The 27,779-nt window shown below is 44.6% G+C and overlaps 1 protein-coding gene across 1 annotated transcript in view; it reads left to right on the top strand.

Moving 5' to 3' along the window:
- The window catches only part of vwa5b1 (von Willebrand factor A domain containing 5B1), a 192,634-nt gene that overhangs the window by 38,828 nt on the left and 126,027 nt on the right, over positions 1-27,779 (top strand). The window contains exons 2-6 of the mRNA XM_059952343.1: positions 4,709-4,894; positions 9,296-9,451; positions 18,280-18,499; positions 22,581-22,735; positions 24,952-25,083. Of these exons, the coding sequence (XP_059808326.1) occupies positions 4,756-4,894; positions 9,296-9,451; positions 18,280-18,499; positions 22,581-22,735; positions 24,952-25,083 (802 nt within the window). The 5' untranslated portion in view covers positions 4,709-4,755. The remainder of the gene's footprint in view (positions 1-4,708; positions 4,895-9,295; positions 9,452-18,279; positions 18,500-22,580; positions 22,736-24,951; positions 25,084-27,779) is intronic.

Raw genomic sequence — 27,779 nt, forward strand, 5'->3', positions numbered from 1 at the left:
CTTGAGCTGTGAAAAAATACCAGTAATTGTGAAAGAGTTCTTAAGAATTGTGAAATTCCTACAGCTTCTGATGAAGCATTGGAATACTACAATCACCCTATCTATTAACAAGCTAAAAAAGAACAAATGCCATTATCAAAAGAAGCCAAAACGTTTTCCATAGGGACTCTCTAAGCCCACTATGGTTCTGTTTAGCTTTAAACCTGCTCTCTAATATACTGAATTGGATGAAAATTGGGCATCCAGGATGATAAAATGAATTAAACCTTGACTCACCTTGGATAATTTGAAATTATACAATGCTTTCATCAGTAAACAATTCAAATAGTAGAACTATTTTCTAAAGATATAAATGTGAACTTTGGTCGAGAGAAGTGCAGAATATTAAGCATAAGGAAAGGTGCACCAGAGTGGCAGGATACGATATAACTGTTGGATGAATATGAAACAGTCATATTTCATATGATCGTCAACAGGCAAAGAAAATAGACCATTGTGCAATAAAGGGAAAACTTTCCACAGAATTTACTTCAAGGCTTAAGAAAGTCATTCAAACAGAGCTCAACAGTAAAAATACAACAAAGACAATAAACACTTTTGCAATACCCATATTAACACATTCTTTTGGCATAATATCTTGGTTCAAAACCGATCTGGAAAATTTACAAAGAAAAATAAGAACTGAAATGACAAGTTTCAGAAAACGTTATGCACATTTGAATGTCCTTAGATTAACACTAACTAGGACAGAAGGAGGAGGAGGAATGACAGACATAAACACTTACACAACAGTCAGATAAAACTCATAAGGATATATCTTCAGCAACGAAAACAGGATTCAGCACTCCAGGCGAGCATATGCAATTCTGATCACCACTAAACTTAAATGAAAGCACTACCCAAAAAAGTGAACAAAGTATCACTACAGAAGAAAAAGTTAACCAATGGAAGAGCATGACCCTCCATGGAAGACATCCCCATGATCTGAGTAAACTAGGTGTCAAACGCCTGGCTCAGAGTTGGAGACCTCTTCCCAGAATCAAAAGGATTGCTTGTAGCAATACAGGACTAGGTGGTTAACACAAAAAAAACTAACAAAAATACATAACAAAAGACCAACAAATTCAAGGCAATAAATGCAGACAATGCCAGAGAAAGCAAAACCAATCCAGCACATTACAGGATGGCAAACACCATTCTCCAAACTTTTGCTTAAAATACAAACTCATAAAGTAAATCATACCTGACTATAGATACAACCCTGATCCAGTTATGGAGTTAGACTCCCACAAATTACATTACAACTGATCCATTACTACAAATAGGACAATGCACAATACTTGTCTGGATATAATATTACAGGGTAAACAAGAACAACTTATTTAATCGATATCGCCATTCTAAACACACATAACTCACAGAAATCAGTAAGTGAAGAACACCAGAAATGTGCTGAATTAAAAGAGGAAATTGAAAGAATTTGGAACATGAACAGGGTATGCATCATCCCGATATTAATATCTATAACTGGTATCATCTCAAAGGCACTACACAATAGCATTAAACAATTACAGCAATATTTATGTAAATCTCCAGAAAGCCACAATACTAAACATCACTGGAATAGTCCTATACCAACTGCTTAATATCTCAAAATCCAGATGCAAAGGGACTTGGGAGTCATCATGCAGTTTTTCCAAAAGATTAACCTACAGGTGAGTTGGTAGGAAGGAAGGCAAATGCACTTCGAGAGAACTAGAATGCAAAAACAAGGATGTGATGCTGAGGCTTTATAAGGTATTAGTCAGACAACTCTCGGAGTATTGTGAGCAGTTTTGGGGCCCTTATCTAAGAAAAGATGAGCTGCATTGGAGAGGATCCAGAGGAGGTTCATGAGAATGATCCCTGAAATGAAAGGGTTAACATTTGGACAGCTTTTGATGCTCTGGTCCTATACTCGCTGGAGTTTAGAAGAGGTGGTGGGAACCTCACTGAAGCTTATCGAATATTGAAAGGCCAAGATATAGTGGATGTGGAGATGTTTTCTGTAGTGGGGGAGTCTAGGAGCAGATGACACAGCTTCAGAATAGAGGGACATCCATTTAGAACAGAGATGAGGAGGAATTTCTTTAACTAGAGGGTGGTGAATTTGTGGAATTCATTGCCACAAATAGTTGTGGAGGCCAAGACATTGGGTCTATCGGCTCTTGATTAGTAAGGGTGTCAATCGTTCCAAGGAGAAGGCAGGAGAATGGGGTTGAGAGGGATAATAAATTAGCCATGATGAAATGGAATAGCAGACTCAATAGGCTGAATGGCCTAGTTCTGCTCCTATGTATTACGGTTTTATGGTCTAAATCCAGCCATCGCTGTTTTGAAAAAATCCAGTCTCTCTCCCCCACATTTCTCTGGAGTAGCTAATTCTAAAGGTTCAGCTGGGTGGGGGGGGGGGGGGGACATTTCTCCTAACCTCAGTCTTGTACGGTTCAATCAATATTCTGAGACCATGACGTCTGACCCTTGATTCCCCAGCCCAGGGAATCGTCTTCCCTTCATCCAGCCTCATACAAAGACAATTCTTCAGAATTCTTTAATATTATTTCCAATGCACAAGTGTAAAGGAGGATGAAATAATTATTACTCCAAATCTGATGCAGCACAAAAAAAACACAATAATAATTTTAAAAAATGTAAGTACATATGATAGTTTATATACATAGATTGTCCATAAAGTGACGCTAGGCACAGGAGTGTCTGTACACAAGGGGGCTCTGACAGGAAATGATAAAGTAGTGGTGGTTGGGGGTGGGTTGGTGGGTGGAGGTGTTGATCGGCCTTACTGCTTGGGGAAAGTAACTGTTTTTGAGTCTGGTGGTCCTGGTGTGGATGCTACATAGCCTCCCCCCTGATGGGAGTGGGGCAAACAGTCCATGAGCAGGGTGGATGGGATCCTTCATGATGTAACTGGCCCTTTTCCAGCTCATTTCTTTGAGGACGGGTAGACTTGCACTGGTGATGTGTAGTTCTTTAAAGGAGACTGCTGATACCTGTTGCAAAAGGAGACGGGAGGTGAACAAAAACAAAATACTGGAAGAACACAGCAGGTCAGGCAGCATCTATGGAGGCAGAGCAACGGCTGCCGGTTCAGGCTGGGACTGATTCAGACTGGCCTTGACCTGAAATGTCAACCATTCTTTTCCCCCCACAGATGCTGCTCAACCTCTGAGTTCCTTCAGCAGATTGTTCTCTGCTTCAGATCCCAGCAGTTTCCATACCAAGTGGTGATTCAGCCAGTTCATATACTCTCCACCATACATCTGTAGAAGTTTGTTGAAGTTTTCTGTCGTGTCAAATCTCCACAAACTTCTAAATAGTCACTGCCGTCCTTCCTTCATCATTGCTGAGCTCAGGACAGGTCCTCTGAGATAATAACATTGAGGAGTTCAAAGCTCCTAACCCTTTCTACCTCTGATCCTCCGATGAGGACTGGCTCCTCGACCTCTGGTCTCCTCCTCCTGGAGTCAATAATCGGTTTCTTGGCTCTGTTGACACTGAGTGAGAGGTTGTTGTCATGACAACGCTCAGCCAGATCTCTAATCTCCTTCCTATATGCCGATTCATCACCACCTTTGATATGGCCTGTTATCTATCTATCCATTTAATTTCTTATCTATCTGACTGTTTATTTATTTATTCACTCACTCATTCATTCATTTATTTATTTAGATATACAGCACAGTAACAGGCCCTTTCAGCCCAATGAGCCCGCACTCCCCAATTACACCCATGTGACCAATTAACATGGAGCCCAGAGCACAGGCTGTTCAACCCATAATGTTGTACCGACTTTTTAAACTGACTCTAAAATCAATCCCACCGTTCCCTCCCACAGAGTCTTCTACTTTTCTATCATCCATGTGTCTCTTGTATGTCCCTAATGATTCTGCCTCTACTATCACCCCTGGCAGGTTGTTCCACTACTCTCTGTAAAATAGAAACTTATTTTGGACCCCCCCCCCCCTCATACTTCCCTCCAATTACTTTAAAATTATGCTCCCTTGTAATTATGTCTCTGACTCTCCACGCTATCTATCTATGCCCCTTATTATCTTGTACACCTCTATCAAGCCACCTCTCATCCTCCATTGCTCCAATGAGAAAAGCTCTACTTCGCTCACACTGTCTTCATAAGACATACCCTCTGGTTCAGGCATCATCCCGGTGAATCTCCTCTGCAGCTTCCACATCCTTCTGATAATGAGGCGACCAGAACTGAACACAACACTCCTGGTGTGGTGTAACCAGGGTTTTATAGAGCTGCAATATCCCCTTGTGAATTCAACCCCTTGACTTGAAGGTCAGCACGCCATATGCCTTCCTACCACTCTCTAAAAAACATACCTCCGACATCCCTCCAAACACCTTAAAGTTATGTAACCTACAAGCCCATACATGCTTCTTTTAGAACGTGGGTGGAAAGTAGCGTACCTGGAGGAGACACACGCAGTCATGGGGAGAATGTGCAAACTCCTTCAGACAGCGTTGGGAATCGAACTCAGGTACGCTACCTGAAATAATGCCGTACACACTGCTAGCTTGTGTGAAGGTCAAAGCAGGCCGTTCTCAGCTGGGGGGGGGGGTGGTAGAGGATGACCCATCTCACTGCCAGAGGTGTCTGGCTTTTCACCTTTTCCCTTCTCTCAACTAGACTATCGTCACTTTGGGCCTCGCTGGAAGGAAAGTTTCTGCAACAAGATGCCAGGTCTTATCAACCCAGAGAACGGCCAGAATCTGCTGCTCAGTTCATCCGAAGTCTCGTCTTGTATGACTGGCTACACCCTCGGGATGTGTGCCTCATTAACCTACACCAACATGGAGGATCACCCAGTCAAAGGTTCACACCCATTCTCAGAGACTTGCGTTTACAAAGATAAAGATTAAAAGATAATCTTTTAATTATCTGCTGGGGGCAGCCCACAAGTATCACCACGCTTCCGGCACCAAGACAGGGTGTCCAGAACATACTAACCTTCACTAACCCGTCTGTCTTTGGAATGTGGGAGGAAATCAGAGCACCCGGAGGAAACCCACACAGTCACGGGGAGAACGTACAAACTCCTTGCAGACAGTGGCAGGAATTGAACACTGATTGGTGATTGTTAGCACAGTAAAGCATTATGCTAATTGCTACACCATCATGTGACCCCAGTTGAGATCCGTTGCCAGATGTAAGGTGAAGTTGTTTGCCTCTCATAGTGAGCAGTAGAGCTATTATTTTGCAAACAATTGGGAGATGTTTTGGGTGTTTCATTTCTTCTTGCTCCCCCCCACCCAACCACCACCACAATCCTTCCATTATCACTACTGCATACTCCAGCATGTAGATAAATCTCCATAAGGCATAGGCCATTTGGTCCAATGAGAGTGCTCCATCATGTCCAGTCTATTATCCCTCTCAACCCACTCTCTTGCCTTCTCCCCATAACCTTTGATGCCCCAACTAATCAAGAACCTATCTCCCTCTGCTTTAAGTCTACCCAATGGCTTGGTCTCCACAGTCATCTGTGGCAATGAATTCCACAGATTCACCACCCTCTGGCTAAATTCCTCCTCATCTCTGTTCTTAAGGGATATCCTTGTATTCTGAGGCTGTGCTCTCTGGTCCCAGACTTCCTGGCTACATCCTCTCCAAGTTCACTCTATTTTGACCTTTCAATATTCCATAGGTTTCAGTGAGATCCCCCCTCATACTTCTAAACTTCAGCAAGTACAGCCTCAGAGCTATCAAACACGCTTCATACATTAACCCTTTCATTTCTGGAATCATTCTCAGAAACCTCCTCTGAACCCTCTCCTATGCAGGCAACTTCTTTCTTAGAAAAGGGACCCAAAATGGCTCTCAATACTCCAGGTGCAGATGATCAATGTCTTATAAAGTCACAGCAGCTTTGCTTCCCCTTCATTTCCAGGGGAAGGTTCTCTTCCTCTTCATCAAGTCAACAACCTTTCTTTTGTGTTAAGTGCCTCATGATTATTTCTGCCAGGTGATGGGGTGGAGATACCAAAGGAGGTGTTAAGGTGTTACTTCACCCTGCTGGCCTGCAGGTCACCCTTGAGTAAGGTGTATCACCTGCTTAGCCCCCGATCAGGATGTAGCTATGGGAGCAGGTGGTGGACGGTCGTATGAACAGCTGGTGCGTATCACAAGTCCTGGTTATGTGACCACTGACGCCAGGCAGACAATCCCTGAAGAGTATTGATAGTGACTGGGGTCACCCGTCTTGTAAAGACACTGTCCAGAAGGCGGCAATGGCAAACAACTTCTGTGGAAAAGTTTGCCAACAATTTATGGTTATGGGACCATGAATGCATACACCATGCAACATACACAGATAATATTTCTGCATTATTATTATTTTTCTTAATTTTACTTAGAGATACAGCATGCATTAGGCCTTTCCAGCTCTTTGAGCCTTGCCATCCAGCAACCCAGACAACCCTGGTTTTATCCTAACCTAATCATTGACAACGACTAATTAATCTACCTGGTACAGCTTTGGACTGTGGGAAGAAACCGGATCTGGGAAAAACCCCATGCATTCCATGGGGTAGACATATGAACCCCTTACAGGCAATTGAACTCCGAACTTCGATGTTCGGAGCTGTAATAGTGTCCTGCTAACTAATATAGTTACGAGGGATAAATAGGGTGATGTCCTATGAAGGCAACTTCACAGCAATTGTCCATTTATAAATCCTCTGCATGAAGTTCAACAAATGTATGCTCCAACATCTTAATTAATTCGTTAGCAGGTGAACTTCCTTCTTCAGGTTTATTTTAGGGCAACACCAACAATAATTTCCACTTAGAGAGCAATTATAAAGTTGCAAAAATGCCAAGAGTGATTACCAACACAGGGTCCCATGAGGAGATGGCAGAGAATCTCCCCAAGAAACCTTGGTTGAAGAGAGCTTCGAGGAGGAGTGAGAGCTCAAGAGGGGGAGAGGGCAAGGGAGCGAATTCCACATTCAGCAATCTGCTTTCAAACAGTGTCAGCTAAACAGATAATCCTGTCTTTTACCTTTCACACTGCTCAGACCGGTAGTTGAACCAGAAAAATTATGACTCCTTTCAAAAAGATACTTGCTGAGTTGTGAGGTATTTTGGAATGTGCTGAGATCTTTAAAGGTAGAAGTCAATGTGAATTCAACAATACACAGAATCACAGAATACCGCAGCACAGAAACAGGCTATTCAGTCCATCTAGTCCATGCCTACACGATCTACTGCCAAGTCCCATCTACCTGATCGTGGACCCTCTCTTGTCCAAACTTCTCAAGTGTCACACGCGAGCACACAGCCATTACTTCCTCTGGCAGTTTATTTCGCACTCTCACCATCCTCTGAGTGAAAAAGTTCTCCCTAATTTTCTCCTTAAGTATCTCAACTTTTACCTGAGACCCATGACCTCTAGTTCTAGTCTCACCTGCAGAATCTCTTGTGTTTATGCACTACAGGGGAAATTTTTTTAACCTCAGATCATTGAGAAAGAGGGAGTCATCTGACCTCTTTGGTCTTTTCTACTTTTGATAAACCCACAGCTGGCCTAATCTCACCTCTACTCCATTTTCCTGCCTGTTCTCCACACCCTGAGCCACCTCACCTCCATATTGTGTTTCTGCACAGCCATTTAAAAGTAAGTCCCCTATTGACAAACGTACAACAAAGTAGAAATCCTGATGGAATATCCTGATAAAATCTTTAACGATTAGTTTTGTTTGTCATATGTACGTTGAAACATCGAAACATAGTGAAACATGAACAAGAAACACATTCCAGTGATGTTGGGGACAGCCTACAAGTGTCGCCACACCTCCAGCACTAAAACAGCATGCCCACAACTCTGTACCACTAACCCGCATGTCTTTGGAATGTGGGCAGAAACAGGAGCACCCGGAGGAAACCCACGTGGTCATGGGGAAAGCGTAAAAATTTTCTTACTGACAGCCATGGGAATTGAACTCTGATTGGTGATCACTGTGGCTGTAAAGTAATTACACTATCCACTACTCTACCATGTCACCCACAATGTCAATACATTTTTTATCCTCTTATTTAAATAATCTGTCCAAGCTAACTGTTTGATTGTACGTAACTGTTCTTTAATTCAATGGAATCAATGCAGAAAGAGGAGAAAATTCAGGCCTAAAAACAAAATACTCTGCAGATGCTGGGGTCAAAGCAACAGCACAACACACTGGAGGAACTCAGCAGGTCAGGCACCGTCCGTGGAAACAAATAAACGACCAGTCCTGACGAAGGGTCTCGGCCCAAAACGTTAACTGTTTGTTTTCACGGATGCTGCCCGACCTGCTGAGTTCCTCCAGCGTGATGTGTGTGTTGAAAATTCAGGCCTAATTGTTAATATGAATATTTACTTTCTGCCTGTTTCGCCGCTGGTGTTTTGGGTGGCAATGAAGGTCCTGCATCTCTGGCAGTGTCCAGGGCTTCCTTCATCATGTCAGTAACTTCCTCTTGGTTTTCCCTTCTGTCACTATGCAAGGCCCGGGTAGAAACTCAGGGATACCGCCTCACTCAGATGTAGAGGGATTCTTCTTTTCCGTTTCCATAACAGTTTTGTTAGCCCTCAGCTGAACCCCCCCGAACCTGGAGGACCATGTTATTATGCAAAATACTGGAGGAACTCAGCAGGTCAGGCAGCTTCTAAAGAGAGAAATAAAGACAATCTTTCAGGTCAAGACCCTTCACCAGGGCTGGAAAAGAAGAGGGAAGAAGCCAGAATAAGGAACTGGGGAAAAGGGTGGGAGGACAAGCTGGCTGGTGACAGATGGGACCAGGTGAGGGGGAAGGGGCGGTGAAGTAAGAAGTTGAGAGGTGATTCGTGGCTGATTTAAAAGGCTGAAGAAGAAGGAATCTGACCAGAGATGATAGTGGGCCATGGGAAAAAGGGAAAGATGCAGGGTAGATCCCAAGGGAGGGAAGGAGAGGAGAAAGGTTGTGCTGGGAATCAGAACAGGGAATGGAAAAAGAGAGAAGGAAAGAGGGTGACAGAAATTACCGGAAGTTAGAGGAATCGATATTCAGTTGTTTATATTCTGCCAGAGATGCTGCCTGACTTGCTGAGTTCTTCCAGAATTTTGTGTGTGTTGCTCAAGATTTCCAGCATCTGTGGAATCTCCTGTGCTTAGTATGATATTGCCTGTCTGTGTGCTTTGTTGAAAAACTTGTGCTGTTTGTTGGTTCTTTGAGTTTATCAATTCTATTTCCCTGCAGGACTTTTCATCTATCCTGTGGATGAGTTCACTACCATGGTCGGATTCGAGGCAACAGTTTCTGGGCGCATAGTAACATTGCAAATAAAAGACAAAGCTAAATTAGATGACTGTTATTTTGACTGCAGTAATATTTCATCTGGAACCTTCCAGAATGGTAATGGTAAAACTCCTTAAAGATTTGTATTACTTAAATTTGAATTCTTATGTTTTTAGGTTCTTTCAGAAGTCAGGAAGAGACACAAAACTTGTTTCACAATCGTTTTATTAAGCGTTGATAGAGCAAGGAGAATTGGAAATGGACAGTAACAGGAGCAGATACTGGTAGTTGGAGGGAGAGAAGAAGGAAAAGGAGATTGTGGAGCCATGTGGTCAGCATTTTTTATACCCACAGATAAGACACAGTCCATTCAAATTCGTAGTTAATAGCTAACCAATCAGATAGCCATTATTCAAATAATGCAGCACCAGAGACACCTCCAGAACTTGCAAAGTACTGTGACCACTAGTGAACACATTGAACAACTGCAATTACATACTATGACCACTAGGGGACATACTAAACAGCTCAAAGAGACAGACAGACAGACATACTTTATTGATCCCAAGGGAAATTGGGTTTGTTTCAGTCCTACCAACCAAGGATAGTGTAGAAGTACAGCAATATAAATATAAAGAGCTTCACCTGCCCATTCACCTCCTCTATCACCTCCACTCAGGGCCCTAAACAGTCCTTTCAGGTGAGGCAACACTTCACCTGTGAATCTGCAGGAGTCGTCCATTGTGTCTGGTGCTCCTGATATAGCTCCTAATATACAATGGTGAGAACCGTCATAAATTTGGGGACCACTTCGCCGAACGCGTTCGCCATCTGCCAAAAGTAGAACTTCCCAGTGGAATACTATTATAATTCCCATTCCTGTTCAAACATGTCGGTCCATGGCCTCCTCTTGTGCCATGATGATGCCTCTCAGGGTGGAAAAGCAATACCCTACATTCTGTCTGTATTGCCACCTACCTGATGGCATGTGTATTGTTTTCTCCTTCTATGTTCTTCTAGACAATAGATAATAGGTGCAGAAGTAGACCATTCGGCCCTTCGAGCCTGCACCACCATCCTGAGATCATGGCTGATCATCTATTATCAATACCCGGTTCCTGCCTTGTCCCCATATCCCTTGATTCCCCTATCCATAAGATACCCATCTAGCTCCTTCTTGAACGCATCCAGAGAACTGGCCTCCACTGCCTTCCGAGGCAGTGCATTCCAGACCCCCACAACTCTCTGGGAGAAGAAGTTTTTCCTTAACTCTGTCCTAAATGACCTACCCCTTATTCTCAAACCATGCCCTCCGGTACTGGACTCTCCCAGCATCTGGAACATATTTCCTGCCTCTATCTTGTCCAATCCCTTAATAATCTTATATGTTGCAATCAGATCGCCTCTCAATCTCCCCAATTCCAGCGTGTACAAGCCCAGTCTCTCTAACCTCTCTGCAGAAGACAGTCTGGACGTCCCAAGAATTAACCTCATGAATCTACACTGCACTTCCTCTACAGCCAGGATGTCCTTCCTTAACCCTGGAGACCAAAACTGTACACAATACTCCAGGTGTGGTCTCACTGGGGCCCTGTACAAATGCAAAAGGATTTCCTTGCTCTTGTACTCAATTCCCTTTGTAATAAAGACCAACATTCCATTAGCCTTCTTCACTGCCTGCTGCACTTGCTCATTCACCTTCAGTGACTGATGAACAAGGACTCCCAGATCTCTTTGTATTTCTCCCTTAGCTAACTCTACCGTTCAGATAATAATCTGTCTTCCTGTTCTTACTCCCAAAGTGGATAACCTCACACTTATTCACATTAAACATCATCTGCCAAGTATCTGCCCACTCACTCAGCCTATCCAAGTCACCCTGAATTCTCCTAACATCCTCATCACATGTCACACTGCCACCCAGCTTAGTATCATCAGCAAACTTGCTGATGTTGTTCTCAATGCCTTCATCTAAATCGTTGATGTAAATCGTAAACAGCTGTGGTCTCAATACCGAGCCCTGTGGCACCCCACTAGTCACCACCTGCCATTCCGAGAAACACCCATTCACCGTTACCCTTTGCTTTCTATCTGACAACCAGTTTTCTATCCATGTCAATGTCTTCCCCCCGATGCCATGAGCTCTGATTTTAACCACCAGTCTCCTATGTGGGACCTTATCAAATGCCTTCTGAAAATCAAGGTACACTACATCCACTGGATCTCCCATGTCTAACTTCCTGGTTACATCCTCGAATAGATTAGTCAAGCATGATTTGCCCTTGGTAAATCCATGCTGGCTCAGCCCAATCCTATCTCTGCTATCTAGATATGCCACTATTTCATCTCTAATAATGGACTCTAGCATCTTCCCCACCACCGATGTCAGGCTGACAGGACGATAGTTCTCTGTTTTCTCCCTCCTTCCTTTCTTAAAAAGTGGGATAACATTAGCCATTCTCCAATCCTCAGGAACTGATGCTGAATCTAAGGAACATTGGAAAATGATTACCAATGCATCCGCAATTTCCAGAGCCACCTCCTTTAGTACCCTAGGATGCAGACCATCTGGACCTGGGGATTTGTCAGCCTTCAGTACCATCAGTCTACCATCACCGTTTCCTTCCTAATGTCAATCTGTTTCATTTCCTTTGTTACCCTATGTCCTTGGCCCATCCATACATCTGGGAGATTGCTTGTGTCTTTCCTAGTGAAGACAGATCTAAAGTACTTATTAAATTTTTCTGCCATTTCTCTGTTTCCCATAACAATTTCACCCAATTCATTCATCAAGGGCCCAACATTGTTCTTAACTATCTTCTTTCTCTTCACATACCTAAAAAAGCTTTTGCTATCCTCCTTTGTATTCCTGGCTAGCTTGTGTTTTTACCTCGTTTTTTCTCCCCGTATGGCCTTTTTAGTTAAGTTCCGTTGTTCCTTGAAAATTTCCCAATCATCTCTCCTCCCACTCACCTTAGCTCTGACATACTTTTTTTTTAAAAAATGCTATGCAATCTCTGACTTCCTTTGTCAACCACTGTGGCCCCTTTCCCCCTTTGAATCCTTCCTTCTCCGGGGGATGAACTGATTTTGCACCTTGTGCATTATTCCCAAGAATACCTGCCACTGCTGTCCCACTGTCTTTTCTGCTAGGATATCCATCCAGTTAACTGTGGCCAGCTCCTCCCTCATGGCTCCATAGCTTCCCCTGTTCAACTGCAACACTGACACCTCCGATCTGCCCTTATCCTTCTCAAATTGCAGATAAAAACATCATATTATGGTCACTACCTCCTAATGGCTCCTTTACTTCAAGATCGTTTATCAAATCCTGTTCATTACACAACACTAAATCCAGAATAGTCTTGTCCCTGGTCGGCTCTCATACAAGCTGTTCCAAGAATGCATCCCGTAGGCACTCTACAAACTCCCTATCCTGGGGTCCAGCACCAACCTGATTCTCCCAGTTCACCTACATGTTGAAATCCCCCATAACTACTGCGACATTACCTTTGCCACATGCCAATGTTAACTCCCTATTCAACTTGCACCCAATATCCATGCTACTGTTTGGTGGCCTGTACACAGAAAGACCATTAGGGTCTTTTTGCTCTTACTGTTCCTCAGTTCTATCCACATAGACTCCACTTCTCCTGATCCTATGTCCCCCCTTGCAAAGGACTGAATCTCATTCCTCACCAACAGGGCCACCCCACCCCCTCTCCCCACATTTTTGTCCCTACGATAGCACGTATACCCTTGTACATTCATTTCCCAAATCTGATCTCCCTACAGCCATGTCTCTGTTATCCCAACAACATCATAGTTACCCATTCACACCTGAGCTTCAAGCTCATCCGCCTTATTTCTGACACTTCACGCATTCAGATATAGAATTTTTAGCCCATTTCTCCTCTCTCTGTTTAAATCGCTGCCTATTGTGCTTAACCCAGCTCCCCGAACTCCCATCAGGCTATACGCCCCTTGAATTTTGTTGTCCTTCCTAAATTTACTTATTCTTTCTGCACATTTAACTCCATGATCCGTCAGACTATCCCTCTGTACATATGTCCTCTTTATCACTTGTTCCACCTCACCTTTCTCTACTACACACTTAATATTCCAGAACCATGTAGTCCCCACCTGTCCTTTATTCTTCCTCTCACTATCCTCTCTCACATTCTGAATCCCCGCCCCCTGCAAATTTAGTTTACCCCCCCCCCCCCCCAAGAAGCGCTAGCAAACTTTCCTGCAAGAATGTAGTACTGCTCCAGTTCAGGTGTAAACCGTCCCTTCAGAACAGATCCCACCTTCCCTGGAACAAGGCCCAATTATCTACAAACCTGAAGCCCTCCCTCCTGCACCATCCTCTCAGCCACGTATTAATCTGTATAATCCTCCTGTTCCTTGCCTCACTCGCACGTGGCACAGGTAGCAATCCTGAGATTGTTACCCTGGAGGTCCTGCTCTTCAGCTTCGCACCTAACTCCCTACGCAGGACCCCCTCACTCATCCTACCCACGTCGTTGGTCCCTACATGGACCACAACATCTGGATTCTTGCCCTCCCTCTCGAGAATAACCTGCACCCGATCTGAGATGTCCCAGACCCCGGCACCAGGGAGGCAACATACCATCTGAGACTCCCGATCTTCCCTACAAAATCTGTCACTACTGCTCTCTTCTCTTCCCTCCTCCCCTTCCTAGTCGAGGGTGCAACCTCAGTGCCAGAGGCAGGACCACTGCAACTTGTCCCTGGTAGGTTGTCCCCACCAACAGTATTCAAACGGTATACTTATTGTTGATGGGAACGGCCACAGGGGTGCTCTTCTCTCTCTGTCTGCTCCCCCTGCCTCTCTTGACTGTCACCCATTTGCCTACCTCCTGTCTTTTCGGTGTGACTACCTCCCGATAACTTTTATCTATGTCTGCCTCTGCCTCCCGTATGATCCGTAGTTCATCCAGCTCCAGCTCCAACTCCCTAACTCGGTCTGATAGGAGCTGCAGCTGGACGCACCTTTTGCAGGTGTGGTCATCAGGGACAACTGTGTCGACCCCGACCTCTCACATACTGCATGCGGAGCACCCCACTGCTCTGTCTCCCCCATACCTGATCCCAGATTAGTCAGAATAAATTAATAGAAGTACCTACTGACCTTACCTTTTTTATCTCAGCAAGCACGTAGTCAGGTTCACTGATTTCCTCTCGGCGAAGTCCCCTTGCGTCGAAGCCCGGCACTCTGCTGCCCTCTCTCCGTCTTGCTTTACGGCGGTTGGCACCCAGCGTAATGGACGCTGCCCACTACCCTCTCTCCGTCGAGTTTTACGGCGGTTGGCACCCAGCGTAATGGACGCTGCCCACTACCCTCTCTCCGTTGAGTTTTACGGCGGTTGGGTTGGCACCCAGCGTAATGGACGCTGCCCACTACCCTCTCTCCGTCGAGTTTTACGGCGGTTGGGTTGGCACCCAGCGTAATGGACGCTGCCCACTACCCTCTCTCCATCGAGTTTTACGGCGGTTGGGTTGGCACCCAGCGTAATGGACGCTGCCCACTACCCTCTCTCCATTGAGTTTTACGGCGGTTGGGTTGGCACCCAGCGTAATGGACGCTGCCCGCTCCTGAACGTGGGCCTCTTTTCAAACCCCGCGCTCGCCGCTGACGTCACCCGCGCCTGCGCAGTTTTACCTGCCTCCTCAGGTACTCTCCAGGTAGGTCCGAGGGTCTCGGCCTACCTACAACGGCCGATCCTCCGGTCTCCAGTCGTCTGTCGACCTCGAACACTCCTTACTCCCGCTCCGCTGCCCACACCGACACTCTATTCCACACTCTGACCTTCTTACCTCCCTCTGGTGCCCCTCCTCCTTCCCTTTCTCCCACGGTCCACTCTCCTCTCCTATCGGATTCCTTCTCCTCCAGCCCTTTGCCTTTCCTACCCACCTGGCTTCACCTATCACCTTCTAGCTATCCTCCACCCGCTCCCTCCCCATCTTTTTATTCTGGCATCTTCCGCCTTCCTTTCCAGTTCTGATGAAGGGTCTCGGCCTGAAACATTGACTGTTTATTCATTTCCATAGAAGCTACCTGACCTGCTGAGTTCCTCCATCATTTTGTGTGTGTTGCTCTGGATTTCCAGCATCTGCAGAATTTCTTGTGTTTATACTAAACAGTCACAGCTATAAGTAGTATAAAAATACTAGCAGACATAAATTGTTAACCTGCAAAGAAAGTAACAATTAACCAGTCTCGTCCAACATTAACAAACACGAGGAAATCTGCAGATGCTGGAAATTCAAGCAACACACACAAAATGCTGGTGGAACACAGCAGGCCTGGCAGCATCTATAGAGAGAAGTGTTGTCGACGTTTCGGTCCAAGACGTCTCCCTATAGATGCTGCCTGGCCTGCTGTGTTCCACCAGCATTTTGTGTGTGTTCATCCAACATTAACATTGAAGCAAAGTTTTTTCTTTCTGTACCGCAATCTTGGATTAGGTTTCTCTTGGGTGGATTAATACTTGTGTTTTCTCTGAGACTCCTTGTGCAGGAAATCTCATCAGGCAGTGTACCTCCTGCTCAATGGTATATTTCAGCAGAAGTCTGAGACAACGGTATGGCACCAAAGACTCTCACAGATTCTTACAGACATGCTATGGAGGGTATTTAATTGGTTGCATCACCGTCTGGAGGGAATCACGACACGGGATTGTAAAGAGCTGCAGAAAGTTGTAAACTCAGCCAGCTCTATCACTGGCACTGGCCTCCCCAGCATTGAGGACATCTTCAAAAGGTGATGCCTCAGAAAAGACTGCCCCAACACCCCCTTCTCATTGCTACCATCAAAGAGGAGGTACAGATGCCTGAAGACACACACTCAATGATTCAGGAACATCGTCCTCTCCGTCACCAGATTTCTGAATGAACCTATGAACACTACCTCAATATTTTTTTTCTTTTGTTTTGCTCTCTTTTTACCCAATTTATCTAATTTAGTTTTGTTAAGTATATTTTTTCATTGTAATTTATAGTTTTTATTATTCTGTACTGCAATGTACTGCTGCCACAAAACAACAAATTGCACGACACATGCCAGTGATATTAAAGCTGATTCTGATTTTGAGCCGAGGGCAGGGCCTGGCTGGTGGGTGTCTTTGATGATGGATGCTGCTCTCAAGTGGCAGTGCTCTGTGCAAATGTGCTCAATGGTGGATAAGTATCTAAAGGTGAGGAGAGTTCACGGGCACATCCCTCCCCTCCATCAGTAGTATCTACAGGAGGCACTGTCTCAAGTTCAAGTTCAGTATATGAATCCCCATGAATACTGCCAAATGAAACAGTATTACTCTGGAGCTAAGGTACAAAACAGAACCAACAGTCATACGCAGCACAAGGCACACAGAACACATACAGGTAGCAAGCACATATATGATATCAGTAAAATCATAACACAAAATAATAGTCCCAGACCTTAGACCCTGAGTCCATGAAGAACTTGACCCTGAGGGCAACAATTATCAAAGTTCTCCATTGTCTGGATCCTGCCATCTTCTCACAGCTCCCATCAGGCAGGAGGTACAGACGTCTGAAATTCCACATCGCCACGTTCAGGAACAGACGCCTCCCTTCAGCCATTCGATTCTTGAACCAACCAGCACAACCCTCATCACTCCATCAGCATGGCAACAGTACAATCACTTTGCACTACAATGGAGATTTTTCACATTCTTATTGTCTTCTTTCTTGTATAATTTACTTTTGTGTAGTTTATGTTTTTCTTGAAAATGGTGTGCACCTGTCACTATGCACCTGTGATACCGCTGCAAGTTTTTCGCTGTCCCTGTACACATATTTAATATTTAAGATTAAGTTTCATTTTATTAGTCACTTATATATTGAAACACCAAAACACAGGGAGATGTCCCACTTTGCATCAACTAGCTCACAGTCCGAGGAAGTGTTACCATGCTTCCGGTTACAACACAGCATGCCCTGCAGATCACCTTCCTGTCTGGGTCATGTCCCTTGTCCACTCACTAACCCTAACCGATATGGTTTTGGTCTGTGGGAAGAAACTGGAGCATCTGGAGGAAACCCACATGGTCACAGGGAGAACGTACAAACTGTTTACAGACAGCAGCGGAAATTGAACCTGGATCTTTGACACCGTAAAGCGTTAGGGCTAACTGTTAAGCCACCATAGATATGTCAATAGACTCAATTTTGACTGACCATGAACAGAGAAGATATGTAGTGACACTGACAAAATCATAATGAGACAGGCTTGGCCTGACCCGAACCAAACGCATGTAGTCAAGTGCCTTCCATCTGAAGAGAGTGAGTAGGCTGTACCTACCCCATCTCTGACTTACCCCTTCTCTTCTCCTCATCTGCCTGTTACCTTCTCCAGAAATTCCTCCTCCTTCTCTTTCTCATATGGCCCACCCTCCTCTCCTATCAGATTCCTTCTTCTTCAACTCTTTAGCTCTTTCACCTATTACCTCCCAGCTTCTTACTTCATCTTCCCCCTCACCTGGTCTCACCTACCACCTGCCAACTTGTACCCCTTCCCTTTCCCACCCCCACCTACTTATTTTGCCTTCTTCCCCCTTCCTTTCCCATCCTGATGAGGGGACTTGCCCTGAAATGCTGACTGCTTATTCCCATCCATAGATGCTACCTGACCTGCTGAGTTTCTTCGGCATTTTATGTGGGTTACTTTGGCTCTTGAGATATTAATTAAATAAAATTTATTTAACAACCTGACAGTTAAGCCTGTACATCTATTGTTCCTTCAATTATATGACCATATCTCTGTGAGCCATTTCTGTATGGAAGACCAGCCATTCAGTGAAATGTCATGAACAGATTCAGTTGTGTCTGGAAATGCTGGTGGATTTAAATTGAATTCATATTGAGGATGAGAATAGCTTGCTTTCCTTCTCTGGCAGGTCACTTTGTACTGGATGAGGACTTGGAGAGGACGGTGTTTGCAGTGAATTTGGGAACAATTACTCCACTGGAAACAGTGACCATTTTGATAAGCACCTCGCTGGAGCTACAGACTTTGCCCAATGGCACCATCCGGCTGGTGCTTCCGCCTGTCTACGTCCCCACACTGGTTACGCTTGGCAGCGATTCACAGACCACGGCAGAAAGCCAGCTCAAAAGGTAAGTCGCACATCGGCTGTGTCAGACGTTATTTTGGCCACCAAGACAGGCGATTTGGAAATTTGATTGTCAAAAGAATTGATTATTTTTAGATTCAGAATCAGGTTTAATATCACCAGAATATGTTGTGAAATTTGTTATTTTGTTGCAGTAGTACATTGTAATACATAAAATATACTACAAAATACTGTAAGTTAAAATAAGAAATAATGTAAGTTATTTTTTATATATATGTGTGTGTGTGTGTGTGTGTGTGTATATATATATATATATAAAATTAAATAAGTAGTGCAAAATGAGAACAAAGATGAGTGAGAAAGTGTTCTTGGATTCATTGTCGATTCAGAAATCTGATGGCAGAGAGGAAGAAGCTGTTCCCAAATCATTGAGTGTGTGTCTTCAGGCTCTTGTACCTCCTCCCTGATGGTAGCAAAGAGAAGAGGGCATGTCCTGGTGACAGGAGTCCTTAATGGTGGATTAATGCAGCAGCAGTACTGATGCACCATCAATAACTCTAGGAGACGGGAGGCGAATGATAGGCTTTTATTAGCTGCAAGAGACCACGATTAGTAGCAAGAGACCACCACACAACATCCTGGAGACTGAGGGAGGAGCAGTGCCTCCAACTGCCTTTATACAGGGGTCTGTGGGAGGAGCCACAGGAGCAGTCAGCAGAGGGGCGTGTCCAGACAGGTATATGTACACAAGTACATAATAATAAAAAAACCAATAATATATATATAAATAAAATAAATATTGCAAAAGGGAGTAAAAATATAGAATAGCGAACATAAAAATTGTAAGCTTCATTTATTCCAATTAATTTTCAGGGGTAGAAAAGTAAAAGCTAAATTTTTATTGAGGTTTTGCAAAACCCTTGGCCTTTGGTTCTGAGTGGGCTCGGAGAAGAGGAAGCTGAAATCGACAGAATCCCCAGGCCAGAGAAGTTGGAGAGCTGATCGTAAACACAAGAGATTTTACAGATGCTGGAAATCCAGAGCAACACACAAAATGCTGGAGGAACTCAGTAGGTCAGGCAGCGTCTGTGGAAGGATAAAGAGTCAATGTTTCAGGCTGAGAACCTTCATCAGGATAGGGAGCTCACTTGCTCTCCATAGGAGCCTCAGCTACCTGTACCAGATTACCTACCTTTGATTGTGCGCCCTGATCATTTCCATTTCCCTCCTCACCAGATTCCTCAGGCCGCCACATGATAAAATTAGATTCTGATTCAGATTTATTTATCACAGGTATTTTGAAGCATACAGTGAAATGTGCTGTTTGCATAAATGACCAACACCCCCAAGGAGGTGCTGGGGGCAGCCTGCAAGAGTCACCTCACATTCTGCGTCAATACAACATGTCCACAATGTTTAACAAAACACCACAAGCGGCAACAACAACACAACAAGGCCACGACAGCAAAACGAGCTCCTTTCATACCTATCCCCCACCCCCTCATACACACAGTCAGGCCATCAACAGTTTAGTGCCATCTTGACTCGAAATTGTGAGCACCATAGAGAGCATGGATCTTTTTCCCAGGGTAGGCAATCTCATACTGGAGGAGATGCATTTAAGGTGAAAGTGGGGGGGAGGGGTTTGTTTGTTTATTTATTTAGATAGACGGAGCACAGAATAGGCTCTCTGGCTGTACAAACCTGCTGCCCAGCAATCCCTCGATTTCATTCTAACCTAATCTCAGGGCAATTTACAATGACCAATTAACATACCAACCCATACACCAGTCTTTCGACTGTGGGAGGAAGCACACACAGACACAAGGAGAACATACAAACTCCTTACAGGCAGTGGTGGGAATTGAACACCGGTCACTGGGACTGTAAGGCGTTGTGCTGATCACTACAGTACTGTGCCGTTTAAGGGAAATGTATGGGGCAAATTCGTTTTACACAGAGAATGGTGCCTGGAATGGACGGCCAGGAATTGTGTGTAAGAAAATCAGCTTTTAAAAGGCTTAAAAGGGTTTTAAATTGGCAGTTGAAAAGGGCAAGAATAGATGGATATGGATTATGTGCAGGCAGAAGATATTCATATTCAGCACAGAAATTGTGGGCTGAAGGGCCTGTTCCTGTGCTGTACTATTCTCCATTCTCTGTAAAGCCAAAGACCGTTTTCAGCTAATTCCAGTATTCCAGAGCTGATGTCTTTCACTAGACATTAAAAAACCATTAAAATTGCTTTAAATTATTTAAAAACCTCATAACAATTTTTGAAAATATATTAAAGTGCATTAAAACACTAATAAATAATTGAAAAAATGTTCAGCTAACAAATATTATCAACACATTTAATAATATTTCCTAATCTGGAATCCCAATTCACATAATAAAGAATCTCACTCTGACACCAGGCCTGGCTGTCCATGGTTCTACAGTTCTGTGGTTGTATGTTCCAGTCTGACACCAGGCCTATAATCCCACTCCGACACCAGGTCTTTAATCCCACTCCGACACCAGGCCTATAATCCCACTCTGACACCAGGCCTATAATCCCACTCCGACACCAGGTCTTTAATCCCACTCCGACACCAGGCCTATAATCCCACTCTGACATCAGGCCTATAATCCCACTCCGACACCAGGCCTATAATCCCACTCTGACACCAGGCCTATAATCCCACTCCGACACCAGGCCTATAATCCCACTCTGACACCAGGCCTATAATCCCACTCTGACACCAGGCCTATAATCCCACTCTGACACCAGGCCTATAATCCCACTCCGACACCAGGTCTTTAATCCCACTCCGACACCAGGCCTATAATCCCACTCTGACACCAGGCCTATAATCCCACTCCGACACCAGGCCTATAATCCCACTCTGACACCAGGCCTATAATCCCACTCTGACACCAGGTCTTTAATCCCACTCCGAAACCAGGCCTATAATCCCACTCTGACACCAGGCCTATAATCCCACTCCGACACCAGGCCTAGCTGTCCATGGTTCTACAGTTCTGTGGTTCTATGTTCATCCAGCCATATGGGAGTCCACCAGTGGAGGAAAGGGTGTAAGACAATGCCAGAATCAGGCTTATTATCACTGATTTAAATGAGTCAGCTTCTTCCCCCTTCCTTTACAGTCCTGATGAAGTTCAAAGTAAATTTTATTATCAAAGTGCAAATTGCATATACACAACTCTGAAATTCTTATTTCTTGTGGGCACACTCAATAAATCTATAGAATAATAACCATAACAGAATCAATGAAAGACTGCCCAACTAGGGCTTTCAACCAGAGTGCAGAAGACAACAAACTGTGCAAATGCAAAAAGAAGAAATAATAATAACAATAAATAAACAATAAATATCAAGAGCATGAGATGAAGAGTCCTTGAAAGTGAGTCCGTTGGCTGTGGGTACAGTCAGAGATGGGGCAAGTGAAGTTGAGTGTAGTTATCCTCTTTGGTTCAATAGCCTGATGGTTGAGGGGTAGAAACTGTTCCTGAACCTGGTGGTGTGAAGCCTGAGGCTCCTGTACTTCTTGCCTAATGGCAGCAGTGAGAAGAGAGCACGACCTGGGTGGTGGGGGTCCCCGATGATGGATGCTGCTTTCCTGTGACAACCCTCCATGTAGATCTCAGTGGTGGGAGGGTTTTACTCATGATGGACTCGGGTCCCTCATCCTTGATAGAATATGCTGCCTGGTACGGTGGTAGAGGCTGCTAAGACATATTTGGATAGGTAAATGGATATAAAGAGGGTGGAGGGGTATGGACATGGTGTAGGTAGAAGGGATGAGTGTTTGGGTGTCTTTGATTCGCTTTTTAGTTGGTTTGGCACATTATTGTGGGCTGAATGGCCTGTTCCTAAGCTGTATTCTTCTATGTCCTTAAAGCATCTCAGCTTGAAACATGGACTGTTAATTCATTTCTGTAGATGCCACCTGACCTGCTGAGCTCCTCCAGCTCTTTGTGTGTGTTTCTTTGGATAACCAGCATTCGCAGAATCTTTTGTATTCAGAATGGAGAGTGATGCCTGATTTTATTTGTTAAGAACATAAAATTAACCCAAGCTGCCAACATTAACTGCCCTATTGAATTCCATGTGCTTCCAGGAGGAATAGAGACCGCTGCTGCTCAAACCACCAACATCACAAGGAGACTGGCAGCCCACTGTGTTTAGCAAAGCTCTTGGATGATGAGGTCACCAACGCCATCGTGTATGACTTCAGTTTTCGCCTTGAAATACGAGCACCGTGCTTGCTGGCAGGTCAGAACTGAAACAGTCACTCTACTCGTGGGTTGTGCAGCCTTCTCCTTTTGTTCAGGGTCTGGGCATCACGGTAGCATCACACTCTACAGCACTGACGATCACACAGTGAAATGTGTCGTTTGCACCAATGACCAACGCAGTCCGAGGATGTGGAGAGGATATTTCCTTTTGTGGGGAAGTCCAGGACCAGAGGACACAGCCTCAGAATAGAGCAGAGGTTCCAAACTTCTTTCATGCCATGGATCGTGTACAATCAAGCATGGCGTCCTTGGGCCCCAGGCTGGGAACCCCTGCAATAGAGGGATATCCCTTTAGAACAGAGATGGGTGGAATTCAGTGCCACAGGGAGCTGTGGAGGCAAAATCATTGGATATTTTTAAAGTGATGGTTGATAGATTCTTGATTTGTCAGGGTGTCGAAGGTAGGAAAATGGGGTTGAGAGCCATGATGGAATGGCAGAGCAGGCTCAATGGGACGAATGGTCTAACTATGCTCCAGCAACACACACAAAATGCTGGTGGAACACAGCAGGCCAGGCAGCATCTATAGGGAGAAGCAATGTCGACGTTTCGGGCCGAGACCCTTCATCAGGACTAACTGAAAGGAAAGATGGTAAGAAATTTGAAATTAGTGGGGGGAGGGGGGAATGTGAAATGATAGAAGAAGACCGGAGGGAGTGGGATGAAGCTAAGAGCTGGAAAGGTGATTGGCGAAAGTGATACGGAGCTGGAGAAGGGAAAGGATCATGGGATGGGAGGCCTCGGGAGAAAGAAAGGGGGAGGGGAGCACCAGAGGGGAGCAGGCAGAGTGATGGGCAGAGAGAGAAAGAAGAAAAAGGAGGGGGAAAAAAATTTAATATATCAGGGATGGCGTTAGAAGGGGAGGAGGGGCATCAACGGAAATGAGAGAAGTCAATGTTCATGCCATCAGGTTGGAGGCTACCCAGCTGATATATAAGGTGTTGTTCCTCCAACCTGAGTGTGGCTTCATCTTGACAGTAGAGGAGGCCATAGATAGACATATCAGAATGGGAATGGGACATGGAATTAAAATGTGTGGCCACTGAGAGATCCTGCTTTCTCTGGCGGTAGGTGTTCAGTGAAACGGTCTCCCAGTCTGCGTCGGGTTTCACCAATATATAAAAGGCTGCACCGGGAGCACCAGACGCGGTATACCACACCAGCCGACTCACAGGTGAAGTGTCGCCTCACCTGGAAGGACTAACTATGCTCCTATGTCTTATGGTCTTACCTGCTGGGGGGCAGTCCACTTTCAATACCAACATAGCATGCCTGCAACTCAGTAACGCTAACCAATGCATCCTTGGAATGTGGGAAGAAACGGAGTCAGCCCGAGGAAGCACACATGGTCACGGGGAGAATGTACAAACTCCTTACAGACAGCAGTGGGAATTGAACCTCGCTCGCTGGTAACTGCTACGCTGCAGGGCCGCCATTCAGGTTGTGATATGTAACCTGTGAAATTTGTTGCTTTGTAATAGCAGGACAGGGCAAAGGCATAAAAATACCATGAATTAGAAAATAAATGCGTAGTGCAACAGAAAGGAATAGTGAGGGAGAGTTCATGGGAACGTGGACTGTTCAGAAATCTGATGGTGGAGGGGAATCTGGGATCAAGGACTGAACATTCATGTCTGATTTTTAAACTAGAACCTTGGAGCTCAGAAGAATGAGGAATCAGAATAGGGTTTATTGTCACTGACAAACGTCGTGAAATTTGTTGTTTTGTGGCAGTAGGACTGTGCAAGACATAAAAAATTACTAAGTTACAAAAATATATAGAGAGATCGAGGTGGAGAGATAGACAGACATACAGTATACAATACAATAGAACTTTATTGACCTTGCTGAAGACAACAAGATTGTGGTATATTGTGATAGACAGCACACACAAAATGCTGGAGGAACTCAGGAGGTCAGGCAGCATCTGTGGAGAGGAATAAACAATCAACGTTAGATAGATGAATAGATGGTGAAAAAGTAGTGAGGTGGTGTTCATGTGTTTATGGGCCATTCAGAAATCTGATGGTGGAGGGGAAGCAGCTGTTCCTGAAATGCTGAGTGCCTTCCGGCTCCTGTACCTTCTCCTTGGTGACTGTACCAGAATCTTTATTTTGGTTATTTCCTACCTTGGTTAGGTGTGGAAGCCATTACTGGTGGCCCTGAGTGACCCTCGGACTCTGTCCTCTGCAGGTGTCGAAAGCCCGACGCACTCGATCCGCGCTGATGCCGACCCCACTGCAGTATGTGCTAGCAGCGTGACGATCACCTTGGCAGAGAAGCACACCTTCGACAGACCTGTGGAGATCATCATTCATCCCAGCGGTTGGGAAATCTTTCCTTTTCTTAAATTCTTGTCCATGTGATCTATGATATACCTGTGAACCCTGCCAACAGATCGGCTCATTGTGCACAAAACTAGAAAGATTTGAAAATGGGGATGTCCCAGTTTCTTTCATTTTTAATGATCCCAAGGGCAGAGCTGTGCAAAATCAGCTCTGTGAATCCTTTCCCTCGAATGGTGTAATTAACATTGAGCATGATTGCACAGCCAGGCCGTTCAGCTTACAGAATCAAAATTGGGTTTTTTAATCACTGACATTTGTCATGAAATTTGTTGCTTTGTGGCAGCAGTACAGTGTAATACATAAAAATTACTACAAAGCACAATAAGAAATATGTACTGTATATATAATTAAATAAGTAGTGCAAAACGCAAACAAATAATACTGGGGTGGTGTTCCTGTGTTCACTGTCCATTCAGAAATCTGATGGAGGAAGGGAAGAAGCTATTCCTGAAACATTGAGTATGGGCCTTCAGGCTCCTGTATCTCCTCTCTGATAGTAGCAATGAGAAGAGGGCATGTCCTGGGTGATGGGGGTCCTCAATGATGGACGTTCCCTTTTTGAGGCATCGCCATTTGAAAGTGTCCTCCATGCTGGGGAGGAGCTGGCTGTGTTTCCAACTTTCTGCAGTTAGAATTATTTACATAGTACACCTGCAGAAATCTTTGGTGACATACCAAATCTCTTCAAACTACTAATGAAATACAGATACTGTTGTGACTTCTTTATAGTTGCATCAAAGTGTTGGGCCCAGGAATGAACTTAAGAGATGTTAACACCAGGAACTTGAAGCTGCTCACCCTTTCCACTTCTGGTTCTTCGATGAGTACTGGTGTGTGTTCCCTTGACTACCCCTTCCTGAAGTCCACAATCAGTTTCTTGGTCTTACTGATGTTAAGTGCAAGGTTATTGCTGCGACACCTGTCAACCAGCTGATTTGTCTCACTCCCTGTGTCACCATCTGAAATTCTGACGACAATAGTTGTGTCATTGGCAAATTTAGAGATGGTGTTTGAGCTGTGCCTATCCACACAATTCTGGGTGTAGAGAGGGTAGAACAGTGGGCTAAGGACACATCCTTGAGGTGCGCCAGTGTTGATAGTCAACGAGGAGGTGATGTAACTTCTGATCAACACTGACTGCGTTTTCCAATGATGATCCAGTTGCAGAGGGAGGTACAGAGGCCCAGGTTCTGACACTTGTTGATTTGTACTGAGGGGATTGCAGCCTGACATAGATATTGCTATTGTCCCTGTGATCCAAAGCTGAGCGGAGAGCCAGTGAGATTGCATCCGCTATAGACCTATGTGGTGCTGGTCTTTTAATCTATTCTAAGATCAATCCAACCCTTCCCTCCATTTCACCCATGTGCCTCTCTAAAAGTCTATTAAATACCCCTAATGTATCTACCTCTACCGCCACCCCTGGCAGGGTGTCCCACGCATCCACTACTCTGACATCCCATTGCTTTCCTCCAATCACCTTAACATTCACGCCCTTTGTATTAGCTATTTCCACCCTGAGAAAAAATCTCTGGCTGCCCACTCATCTATTCCTCTTATCATCTGTACACCTCTATCAAGTCACCTCTCATCCTCCTTCACTCCAAAGAGCCCTTGCTCACTCAACCTATCCTCATGAGATGTTTTCTCTAATCCAGACAGCATCCTGGTGAATCTCCTCTACACACACTCTAAAGCTTCCACGTTGCTCCTGTAATTAAGCTGAACAGATATTCCGATTGTCTAACAACGTTACTTTGTGGCTCCTGAACTGTCACCTGACTAATGAAGACAGTACACCATACGCCTTCTTAACCACTCGAAGATGCTTTACTGGACAGTTAGCCAATGGGACTGTTGTCATACCTGCTTCTCAGTGCAAGTTTTTGTGAACTGTGGCCTGAAAATTCAGCAGTTGTAGGTTGGCTCTGCAGAGGATACACTGGACAACAAAGATCTTGCTTCCTGAATACTTCTGAATGTATCTTATGGATTTTGAGCTGCTGAACAGGAAGATCACCATGAAATTTCCTGACCACACTCCATGTTTTTGAAGTCATCTGTATTTGTGATTTCAGTTCAGAATTCGAGTCAGGATAACTGATGCCAAGACTGAGGAAAACATTTCTTGTTGGTTCACAGCTCATACAGGTCATCAATGACGGGCAATTTGACAGACTTCCATTGGCACCGGGGAAAGTCTCACGGAAGGCTTTCAAGGATGTTGTTGAAATTTTTCTTGGCAACTACAGAGCATCAAACTACGTGTATCTGGTTGACAGCATTCTTCAAGCATACAAAACCATGAAGTGCAACATGTCACTAAAGATCCATTTTCTGCATTCCCGTTCAGACTTCGTCCCTGCAAATCTTGGCACTGTCAGAGACGAGCATGGTGAAAGGTTTCACCAGGTCATTGTGGTCATGGAGTAACAGTGTCAGGGTAACTGGAATCCATCAACGTTGGCTGATTATTGTTGAACACTTAAGCAATAAGCCTCAGGCACTGAGTACAAATGAAAATCATCAACAAAACATTTCTAGCTTAAGTGAACTATTGCAAAACATCAGCACCATTATGCAATTAAATGCATTATATTCAATAAAAGTTAATTTCTTCTTCCTCCAAATCCCTAAGCAATTCAAGTAATCTGAAGTTATACTTGTGTTCAG

The sequence above is a fragment of the Hypanus sabinus genome, chromosome 27 (assembly GCF_030144855.1).
Source record: "Hypanus sabinus isolate sHypSab1 chromosome 27, sHypSab1.hap1, whole genome shotgun sequence".
In the NCBI taxonomy this organism is placed as follows: Eukaryota; Metazoa; Chordata; class Chondrichthyes; order Myliobatiformes; family Dasyatidae; genus Hypanus; species Hypanus sabinus.